Raw genomic sequence first — 12,213 nt, 5'->3', positions numbered from 1 at the left:
TCCCTCCACAAAGTTGGGCAAATTCTGTTAAACATATAGAAAAAGCAGAACAATCGTATATCGATATTATAAATAATATAGAACAAATAATAATTAGAACAGGCGATAATAGCGATAGTGGTACTGATATATTATGTAAATAATTTTAAGTAATTTAAGTAGGTAATAAAAATAATTTGTAATTTTATTTTAAATTTAAACATAAATAAATGAATAAATAAATATTGTTTAGTATCTTAATAACAAAACCCCTAATAATTAAATTCTAAGCAAAGTACGGACTTGTTCGGCCATATTTCATTCTTACAGCTTGGCCGGGTCTTTCCTTAATTCGTATCAGTTAGTCACTTTCTTATATCTATGAACAGACTTTACCTTAGAGGTAGTAGTAGTTTATCTAGATTTAAAAATTCATTTTTCGCTTACGAAAATGTTTTCAGTCGACCTAAAGTTGAAAATAATCTGTAGATAGAGAAAATTAGAACGGGAACTAATTTTATGAAAACGCTTTACAAGACGAAGAGCAATCAATTTATCGACATATTTGATTAACATGAGGCGCGATTGAAATTTCCTGGCGCGGGCATTTGAATTTCATAAATTCATAAATATTTCATAGTATTTCGTTCCTCAATTTGTAGCGGTTTCTGGAATCGATCAATTTTCAGATCAGCGTTTAATTAATATTTATTACAAAATCGTATATATGAATGTTTCATTGCTGCTTTAATGAAAAATAAATTAATTTAAAACAAAAATGTAATTAAATAATATAAGTATTTTTAAATTTTTAGAAAAATTGTATGAATCTTTTTGTGTTCAAAATTTTTACCAAACAAGGCTGGGTTCGATGAAGAGGGTACTAGGAATCTATGTTTTTATATACTATAAAATTCAAGATATATGGCCAAGACACGTGTGCGATGCTATTTCTAATGATAAAACAAATTAAACTGAAAGCATTTTTACTTGGTTGAATGTGTGTGAGAATTACAAATTTTAATAATCTGAAGTTACTTACTTGGCATTTTTCGGAAAGGTTTTGGTATAGTAATGTTGAAAATCGTCTTCAGGTTGTTTTGGCATCAGGGGCGTTCTATCGACTCTATGATGGGTGGGCGATGTGTGAGAGCCATATCCATCCGGATTTAACTGTAAACCAAAACATTCCATGATCAACTATCACCCAAGAAAACTAAATTTAACATTTTAATTTAAGAATTTTCGAGGAGATACGAATTTCGGAATAATCAATCTAATATCAAAGATTTAATGATACCTACTGAATGTTTTCTTCCTTTAAATAAAAACGCTAAATTGAATAATAGCAGCGACCCTAGGAGCGAAAGTTTATCAAGACTTATTTACAGTTTCCACAGAATAGAAAGTGTTTCATGACAATATTGTATGTCTTTTAATCTGGGGTGTACATAAAAAGTATTATTCACCATTATATTGAAAGTAGACAATGTGTTACGTCTAGAATAGTGAGAAATTCTCGAGGGAACAATTTGAGATTTAAGAAGATCTTACGGTTTTCGATTTCGCTATAGATGTTTCAATAGTATATTATGCAACAAGTGCGGTAAACGGCATTTGACTCACGAGTTTATTTGACACGAGCGGAGCGAGTTTTTAATAAACGAGTGAGTTAAACAGTTTACCAAACGTGTTGCATACTATACTTTTTCTACGACCGTTAGTTTTTGGGTCCATTTTCCCAAAACAACACGAATACATTCACTGACCTGACCGTCAGAATTGACAAACGTCAAAATCCAAAGCGTGGGAAATCTCCGAAAACATCCGATTGCTCCCAAATCCGTGCGGTAAAATCCCTGAAATGTCCGAAGTGGCTCGGATTCATGGGAAACGAAACTGACGTGGTAAAATGACGCATCCCGCACGCTAGATCGGTGGGTAATTAGGTATTTTACAGACGGGAGTAGAAAAAATTACTTTTCGTGTTAATATTATCAGGAATTCCCAAAGAATTTCAAGGAAATTTAGTCGGAAAACTATAAAAATTGAAAATTATAACAAAAAATATCCCATATTAGTCACGAGTCAGATTTGGTACGAGCGGAGCGCAGTGGAGCGACTGCTTTTCAATTTTTAGTTTCTGAGTAAATTTTTCGCAAACCAGTACGAATGAGCGACATGACTTTCACAGTTGACAAACGTATTTTGCGGTTTGCCAATTCAGAAGTTCAGGTCAGATGTCACAAAACTAATAGTCGTAGAGAAAGTATAGTGTTATCAAAATATAATTTCGCAATATTATTAATCAATAAAAACTTTCAAATATATACATAGCATTCTTCTTTATTTTTTCTTTGTTTCATTTTCGGTTCATTTAGAGTTTTTGGTTTTTGTTGGGGACTAAACAGTCAATTATAGCAATTTGTCGGTGAGTGAAATTTCATTTCGGCAGTTAGAAAATTGAATCTCGATGTTTATAGTGGATAATTCACTGAAGAAATGTGAAGAAAAGAAAAGTAGTTTTAAAAAAGTAGTGAAGGCACTAGGCTAGCACCAGCACTAGCATAGTGCAAACTAGTAATAGGATCACAATTGCAAACGGTAAAAGAAATGATTCTAGATTGACATGCGCAACTAACAAAATCTTCAAATTTTTCAAAGAAACTTCCACAGGCTACTGTAATACTTTTTACAAAGCTTCTGGATTCCTCCTACGTCGAAATTGCTGACGTTTCGCCAATCATCCTGTTGGCTTCTTCAGAGCTTGACTGAAACTGGCTCGTATTTTACTCTGTACCTGCTTATATATTGTTTGAGTCTCGGATGACTGATTCCCAAATTGGTGACAGACAGGGACCTGAGTCGCGGTTAAAATTATTAGGTTGTTTATAGATTTCTATAGACTCTCGGATTGTTCGTTGGTAGGAGAGCTGATTACATGCAAGAATTTTAGTTTTATCGAATAAAATTTTATGTCCGGTTTCATGAGTGTGTTCGGCAACAGCTGATGAGTTTATTTGTCTTAATCGTAAGGCACTTTCGTGTTCTTTTAGCCTAGTTGATATTTTTCGTCCGGTCTCTCGAATGTATTCTTTGCCACATATGCATGGAATGCTGTAAACCCCTGATCTCAAATGGTAAATCTGGTTTTGACGTTATACTTCTTTAGAACTTTTGATATGTAGTCAGTGATGTTTTGAATGAAAGGAAGGACCGCAGTGGCAAGTGTAACATTGCTTTCGGCCTCATTGCTATTGGAAGGTTGTGGTGAAGTATATTTTTTGATGGAACGCTTAATATCTTTAATGAGGAAATTATCAGAGAGAAAAGCAGAGGTAAGGTGCTTTAATTCTGTATTCAGTGACTTGGGCTGAGATAGTTTTACGACTCTGTAAACAAGAGAGTTGATAACCGATGATTTTTGGACCGGATGGTGATGTGACCATGCATTAAGGTATCGGTCTGTGTGCGTAGGTTTTCTGTAAACACCATGTTAGGTCTGTTTTTTTATTGATTAAAATATCTAAGAATGGCAGGTTATTATTAGCTTCCAACTCAATGGTAAAACGTATGTTAGGGTGTATCGAGCGTAAATGTCTAAGAAAATCTACTAGGGTTTCTTGACCATGAGGCCAAATAACAAAAGTATCATCGACGTAGCGTTTCCATAATTTTGGTTTTAGATGAAAGGTGTCGAGATGACTGGTGATAGTGGAGAACCCATAGCTGTTCCCGGCGTTTGTTCAAAAATTTGACCATTATAAGAAAAATATGTTCCCGATGAGCATTTTTCAATTGGTTTGGTTGCAGGTTCTCGAATTTTAATATATCTGAAATGATGTCGAGAGTTTAAGGAATAGGAAGTTTGGTAAAGAGGGATTCTACGTCGAAACTAACTAACTAGAATATATTGTTTATCTAATGTAATGCTTTTTAATTGTTCAATGAAATGAAAGGAATTAAGTACGAAACCGTCAGTTTTCCCTGTAAGGGGTTTTAATAAGGAAGCTAAATATTTTGCTAGAGAATATGTTGGAGAATCAATGTTTGTTTGTGAATCTTTGAAACAACCTAACAATCTTAACCGCGACTCGGGTCTCCACCTGTCACCAATTTCACCAAAATACGAGCCAGTTCCAGTCAAGAACAGGATGGCGAAACCTCAGCAATTTCGACTCGGCAAAAACAAATGCAGGAGGAATCATGAAGTTTTGTAAAAAGTAAAATCTTAAAACTGACATAAAACCCCAAACTTTTCCATATTTCGATTTTTTATATATATGTTATGTTATATTCTTTATAAATATGTTGAAATTTTACAGATTTTTTTAGCATTACCAAACAGGGCCATTATAAGTTACCGTTCTACCATTATACTGACGAAATCGAAATTTAGAATCACGTGCACGGCAACTTACCTTAACTATAGTAGCTACAGGTTGTTGCGAAGGAAGAAGTTGTTGTTGGTCCATCTTTAAAGGCTGTGGCGGCTGCGCCAGCTTGTCAGATGTGGGATCTCCGGGGAGCTGTTCCCCCAAAAGGCGTTCCTTCATTTCGTGAATGTACGGACACCTTTGCATGTTGGTAATTTTGTACTGAAAAAAAAAATAACCGTTTTGATTTCATAAAATGCATATAACAATCAGACTGACTTTTCGTTGGTATGGTATATCAATAAATCTAGTAGCTAGTTGACTTGTAGGCATTATTTAGTGAATATTAGTGTCCTACGAGAAATAATTAGCCAATAAAAAACCTAAAATGTGGTCTACATGTTAATTTCTACAGTACAAGATGTGTTAAATTGTGTGTCAATACATTTTAAGAAAAAAAAATCATGTCAACTTATGCCTTTACCTTTGGAAATACATGGTCAAATACATTACATTGGACATTTCTTGTAATTATTTTGTTTGCATAGTTTGTTAGTTTAGTTTCTTCTACAACTAATAATTTTTTAAAACAAAGATCTAGTTGGTCTGGAAAAAAAATTGAGTTGTGAACCGTTTTTCAAAAGTTAAGAAGTTCCTTTCCTTAGTTCCTATCTTAATATTCATCACCTTTATCAATAGCACACTATTAAGGAACACACTGTATATTTTTGCAAGTGAAAAATGTATGCATAAAATGCATAAATTATTTAAAAATCATTAGATCGAAAATCGAATTAATAGAAATATAATAAAAAGATGGATAATTAGAACTGATTGGCAGACTGTGACGTAGCCTGAATATTATAGTGGAAAGTGCACGACCAAAATAATACCGGAAATATAGACATATTAGCGAAATGCTCGTTACCTTTTAGGATGGAGCTACTTTCATTGGTTTTATTTACGACTATTTAAATTCAACACGATAATAGTAACGCGTATGTTGTAAAAGACGTGAGGTGTGAGGTTACACACTTACGAAAATAAACCGGTCTAATACGGACGTTTGTTGTTTCTAGTCACAACGGAAAAAACAAAACGAGCAGTGTTTGAAAACAATACAAATCCAAACTTAGCAAAGGCGATTTATTAAACCGCACGACTACATAAATAGATCCATGCGGAAGTCTGAATATTATGGCAAGTGCTGGTAATGGTGCCTTAAGAATTCGTATTACACACGGTAGGAACTTTAAAACGACCTAGGAAATCGTTTATTATAATGACTGAATCCTTCGCTCATTATGATTTATTATTATTCACAGCAGAATAGTCCGTTTCTTTTATAAGGCGACGGTTAATATGTATACATGAGGTTTCGCTTTGAGAATTTCGAGGAAACGTTATATTACCGTTTTAACGTATTTATTTTATTAGCTCTGCTCGGATTAAATACCTAACATTATATAATGCGACAAGTTTGATCAATGCCACTCTAATTGATTTGGCACGAGCACTTTCTTCGCGCTTAATCCATGCACAATATGGAACTTGAATTTTTTTTTAATTTCTTTAAGACATCTGCTTATGTACAGAAATAACGCATACCAAATATCAACACTCAAAACCCAATATTTGTTGTGACATCCGGCTAGTCTTTTTAAAGCGCGGGAACGATGGTGACGTCAGACCGCTGCTTTTCGATCGATACGGCGACATATTATAGTATTATTCTCAGATTATTATTATTTACGTTTATAATTGGCTCGTGTAAAGGTGTGTTTATATTTAATCAACGACGGTTTGTATTTGTGCTTAGTGTGCTTTACATGACAATAATAAGTTTACAAATCGTACCATCGTGTTTGAGTACAACCCGTAAAACGCCAGATAAAATTTTTATTCGTCTACCGGAAAACAAAAGCCGTCATTTTTGTTAACATTATGTTCAGGTGTCACTTTAGCCTTCGAACTTGCACAGATCCTATTGCAGTCTCCATAGGAATGGCTTCCTCAGAATTTAGGTTTCCAATAGTTTAAAAAAATCCCTTTTGTCTTTTTTGTGGAATAATTTGGATTTTATTTGATATACCATCTGAGTTTTGAAAACTAGAAAATTTCAAGCTGATTACAATATTGTATTGGTTAAAAACTAGTGGCTAAATTTTCTATAACCATACAAAAGAAAAACGTTCGGTGTTTTTTATTAATGACAGCGCGCTTCCAAATGGATTTGAAGTTTACAATTTTTAATTGCTTATTTTTGTTATACAGAACGTCGAATCTTTTTTTGTGTGTTGTTCTTTTAATAGTTCTTTAATAATTACTTTTGTAATGAATATTTTTCAAATTAAAATTTAAAAATGACCCAAACAAAACTTTAATGCAGAGCGTTTCCGAAAATTATCATTTTGGATACTCCACGTATCTCAATTGTCCACTGCACTACAGGTTTTTTTTACGAAAAATAGGACAATTATTTTCTTTATTTAAGATTGCACATATTTTTATAATATTTTGTACGACCTGTTTTGAGCTTTTCGAAAATACGTAATTATTTTCGGCGTTTCGTTTTTAAAATTAGTTTTTCTTTAACACAAAACAATTGCCACCAGAATAATTATGAATCTAATTGATTACTTAACAAGTATCTAATACTCACATTAAAAGAACTATACTGAACTAAAAAATATCCCATACTGAATAAATATATAAAAATACTGATACATGAAAAAGGAAAAGTAAGAAAAGTCATGAAGTAAGACGCCATTGGACACTCTTGCTATACTTAATTTACATTATATAACGATAAAATTTGAATTTTATCATTTCTCTTGTAAAAATAATTACGAGTTGCTAAAAAAACCTTCGAGTGTTAAAATTTGTGTCTATACTTTCGTATTGGTGACGTTCTGGATCTAGGTGGAGCGGCACTCAGAACAAAGCAGTTAAAGTAAAACTTTGTCTGGCGTTAATTTTAAAAATGCAATTGGAAAATAAATTTTAGACCCATTTTGTCAATATTGTCGCCGCGGTTTTAGCCTTTCATATGCAGAATTGAACGTGTCAAAAATACTAGGATAAAGGTAGGTATGCCTTAGTCGTGCCTATAGAGCCGCAATGATTTGAAATACGTACGTGACTTTACACATACTACGGATATGAAATACGGAACCTTTAAAATATATCTGTCCGGGAACGACGACAAGAATAAAGTACACGAAAGATATATTGGTAAGTTGGCCGAATAAGTGCATTCATATGGAAATTTTATTGCCGTGTTAGCTGAGCCGCCCGATGAAATCTTATTCTAGATCTGACGCGGGACATTATTGTCGAGGTTGGAAACAACGGAAGATGAATTTTAAAATTGCGGTCTGTGCGACTTCTTCGGGCGGAAAAAATTCCTCTTCGCTCGAAATAAAACCGTTGGTTGAATTTAGTAAACCACAAAACACTTTGTTTCTTCTTGCGCCTTTTGCGGTATGAACGGGTGTTGATCCATTTCTCAACTTTTGCTTTTGCCTTGAGTGAGGCACATAATACTTTCTGTCACTAATATCGCAATTTTATGGGTGTTGATAGTTTAAAGTTGTATTAAAGTAACATAAACTCTTGGATTATTACATTACAGTTATCTTTATTAGTTACAATATTTAATACGGCCATATATGTTAAGACAATACCACTAATATCTCTCTTTCCGATTTAGATATCTCTTCCAATTCTGATTTTTTTTTACGATTTGGTAAAAACCGGACTCGAGTAGTACATAACTATCATAATTAAGAATAACAACTAAGATGTAAATTCGGTCCGCATTTATTTAACTTAATCAATGACGGAGTCATAATTAACCTAGTAGAGCATTCTCAAATTCAAAAGAATAAAACATAGTTATATTAATTTATTGTAACAAGATGTATACAGGGTATGCAAACAGTCAGATGAAGATAAGCGTCTCATTATTATAGGTACACAGATTAAGATTTTGACATACTCAAAAAGATCTTGGTGGAAGAAAAAGCTGATAAAATTTTGCAGTCTCAAAAACTAACTAAAAGTATTGAAATCTATTTGGCAGTATAGCTAGATCCAAATTAGGTTCTTAGGTTTCGAAATAGTGATGTTATGTTGAGAAATATCAACGCAGTAATACATAAAATCGAGATTTAATAATAGCAAGATCTTATTCGAGTTCCCATCGACACCGATGTCCTATTTTAAATTTGAGCTAAATTTATATTCTGTAAAAAAACATCCCTGTTATATTGATAACGAAGGATTTATAGTTATATGAACTAAGAAGTAAATCAATGACGTTTAGGAACAAAAACAATGACAAATTTTATTCAACATCCCTTAGGATACCAATACGTTTTTTAGGCAACGCGGCAATTCAAATTTTCAATATTTCGTACACCCACAGACATGCAAAAAAATTGGGTAATTATTTTCGAAATTTAGCATGTCCGTAACTGGTAGCAGTGTCAGGTTTCCGAAGACTGCCTGCCTAATGAATTAATTACGGTGCCCGTCAATAACCGACATCATAATATTTCATCAACCCTGTTGACATGTCACAAACATGCAGTTTCTAACGCGCTTTGCTGGCAATAGATATTTTACTGGTTTAATATCGAATTTTAGAATTTTATAATAATAATAATATGGGTCACGCCCTTGGGTGTATTATTGATCTTGATCAAGATCGCAGTATGTTAAATTTACTAAACATTATTAAATGCACAAAAATTGTACTTTAATAACAATACTGGATGCTTCACGTGAACATTAAATAAATCAGTAAATCAGTAAAAGAAACTTACCTTATTATTAGAAGACCAACATAGTCAAAACGTTGGCAAATGCACCCTCCTTCACAAAAAAATCCAATGCTCTTATCAAAATGAATTCGCTACTAGGCAAAACAGGATAGTCTAGCCCTTCTGCAGCGTAATGTTTCTAATGAGATTCAAAAAGCGAAGCAGAGGCGACTGTAAAAGGGCCATAGTTGTACCGGAAGGGCCATAAAGCAGCAACGTATAATCGACAATTTTCGAACACAAAATACCGGAAATGACAGCGGCAACGGCGACAAATAACAAAACAGCATCGGCGGTGACGTGTGCGTGATCCGTGCACGGCCTACTCTACTACTTCGGATAGGTCGACGGACCCGCGCCCGGATGGATTTTCGCCGACTCCGGAGCTTTTGCGCAGAGATTTTCAGGAGCCGCGCTGTCTACGAGATATTTCGACGCCCTTTATATCGGATGACTGACTGAAACCGAGGATTTTATCCGAAAAATTGACCCACTTTTGGATATCGCGTATAGCTTTAGATGCGGTCAATGTTACAAACAAACGTGGCGCGCATTTAGAACGGTCTATTTTAATTTTATAACTTTAATGATTTCTCGAATTAAATTTTAACGTTTACTGTGTCAGTTTGGTGTCGAAACCAAAATAAATTAAAAGTTTTTCTAGCAACCGCAAAAACCGCAAGTTTCGATATTTTAATAAATCTCAAAATAAGGTTAAAAGTTTTCACTTCCCTTCAGTTTTTGAATTAAAAAAAGGAAATGAATCGCGACTATATGATACACAATTTTCCTGTATACAATATTATGGCGTACCAGCCGTTTCTGATCTCGAGTTTTAAAATATAAATAACAAATAAATATAAATTCATAAAACGTCAACCCCAGTATTTGCATTTATTGTCGAAATATAATTCAAATGTTTCAACGTTTGGCAATTTTCAAAATAATCTATATATTAATAATCACCTAATTCTTGTAATATTGATTTTTTCGTTTGAAAGGGGTTGAAAACTTGTTTGAATTCAGTGTCGTCGTCGCAGTTTGTCTAAATATCAACGAGGAGCAAACGGATGTATGGTGTAACACAAATTTATGAAGATTTAATAACCCCACATTTTATACAGATTTCTCTTGCAAACTTCCGATGTACGTATTGTTAGGTAACAAAGTATTAATTTAAATTATTGTGTCCTATTTTCTCCAAATCTTGCCTTTTCTACAAAGTATCTTAAAAAAATCATATCTCATTTGAAGACATAAGATTTGAAATTTATTTTTTTTTTCTTCAAAATATCTCTAGTTTTCCTAGCTTCAACTGCGTTAAGAATAGTAGCTTTTAGTGGTAAAACAAAATAAATAAATAAAATATATATCCTTTATATATATATATATATATATATATATATATATATATATATATATATATATATATATATATATATATATATATATATATATATATATATATATATATATATATATATCCTTTTACATAGATTGACTCCATATGCAGAAAATAGGTGGTTTTAGACCCAATAGATAGCACAGATCAAATTTTCTCCATACGCTAGAAAATGCTGGGAATTTAACATTCATCATCTATTTATAGACTTTAGACAGTCATATGACAGGGTGAAGAGGATCGCTTTGTGAGAAGCCATGTCAGAACTCTCCATCCCAGAAAAAATCATAGCACTGATAAAGATGTACGTTAGCGGCTCAAAAAGTGCAGTCCGTATAGGAACATTGTCAGACTATTTCCACATAAACACATAAACAACGGCCTACGACAGGGAGATGCACTATCCCCCTTGCTGTTCAATATCGCCCTAGAAAAAGTCATTAGAGATGCAGAAGGGAACCTAGAAATTTTTTCACTAAATGGACCACGCTTGCTTCTGGCATACGCTGATGATATCGATATCATAGAAAGATCGGTCTGTGGAGTGAAAGAAATGTTTGTAAAAATAGAAAAGAACGCCAGCAAAATGGGCCTTAGAATAAATGAAGAAAAAACAAAATATAAGTGTATCAGCAGACAGGTAAACAGAGACCGTGTAGGACAATGGGAGACTACAATTTAGAAAGAGTGACTAGTTTCAAATATTTAGGAGTGACGATAACAGAAGACAACAGCATAACAGAAAAACTAAAAAGCCGAATCCAGAGCATAAACCGATGTCCCTTTGCTTTTTCTGGAGTCCTTAAATCTAAAGTGGTATCGCGAAAGTCCAAAATTAAAATCTATAAAACCATACTTAGACCGATACTAATGTATGGGTGCGAAAACTGGACAATGACGAAGCAAAACGAGAGAAAACTGAGGTGTTTTGAAAGAAGAATCCTAAGAATAATCTTTGGCAATGTAAAAGATACTGAAATGGGAAACTACAGACGAAGAAACAACAATGAACTGAGAGACAGGAAGCGGACATAGTCCAGAAAATAGAATTACAAAGCTAGTTTGGAGTGACAATCCAGCTAGGAGAAGACCTCTAGAAAGACCTCTAGGTAGACCTCGTTTAAGATGGCGAGATAATATAATATCAGATCTCAAGACAATGGGATACACGTACCAACCCCAAATGACAGAAGACCGTCAGGAATGGAGGCGCAGGTAAACGCAGCCAAGACGCACCTGCTACTGATGATGATGAAGGTCAGCTGACCTGGTAACTTAACCCAGCGCGTAACAAGACATACAACTTAGTTTAGTATACCAATTTTACGTTACAAAAATATATGCATAGCAAAAACCAAAAAAAAAACAAATAGACCTAATTATAATAATACAGACAGGAAAATTCTTAATTATCTAGATATTTTTTAAAATGAAATTTAGAAGCTTGGCTAATCTGAGGATACAGACGTATACGAGAAGGGACTTTTGGTCATGGTCTTCGCAATTTTGAGCATTTCATGCTGACAGTTAAAATAAGTTCCACGGTAACGACTGCAATTTCTAAAGGACATTTTCTCCAATAAATATGACGTACTTTGTAAAGAAGACAATCAAAATTCAATTCTTCTCA

The 12,213-nt window shown here is 33.6% G+C and overlaps 1 protein-coding gene across 6 annotated transcripts in view; it reads right to left on the bottom strand.

Moving 5' to 3' along the window:
* LOC132705607 (proton channel OtopLc) overlaps positions 1-12,213 on the bottom strand; it is a 49,430-nt gene that overhangs the window by 26,095 nt on the left and 11,122 nt on the right. For all 6 annotated transcript variants that reach the window (XM_060676294.1, XM_060676295.1, XM_060676296.1 and 3 more), the window contains 2 exons: positions 4,401-4,577; positions 1,022-1,152 (listed from right to left, as the gene is read on the bottom strand). In XM_060676294.1, the coding sequence (XP_060532277.1) occupies positions 1,022-1,152; positions 4,401-4,577 (308 nt within the window). The remainder of the gene's footprint in view (positions 1-1,021; positions 1,153-4,400; positions 4,578-12,213) is intronic.

The sequence above is a fragment of the Cylas formicarius genome, unplaced genomic scaffold (genome assembly GCF_029955315.1).
Source record: "Cylas formicarius isolate icCylForm1 unplaced genomic scaffold, icCylForm1.1 PGA_scaffold_7__23_contigs__length_41026272, whole genome shotgun sequence".
NCBI lineage: Eukaryota > Metazoa > Arthropoda > Insecta > Coleoptera > Brentidae > Cylas > Cylas formicarius.
Note: the sequence above shows the minus strand (reverse complement) of the source record. Positions and strands in the feature narration are given on the sequence as shown.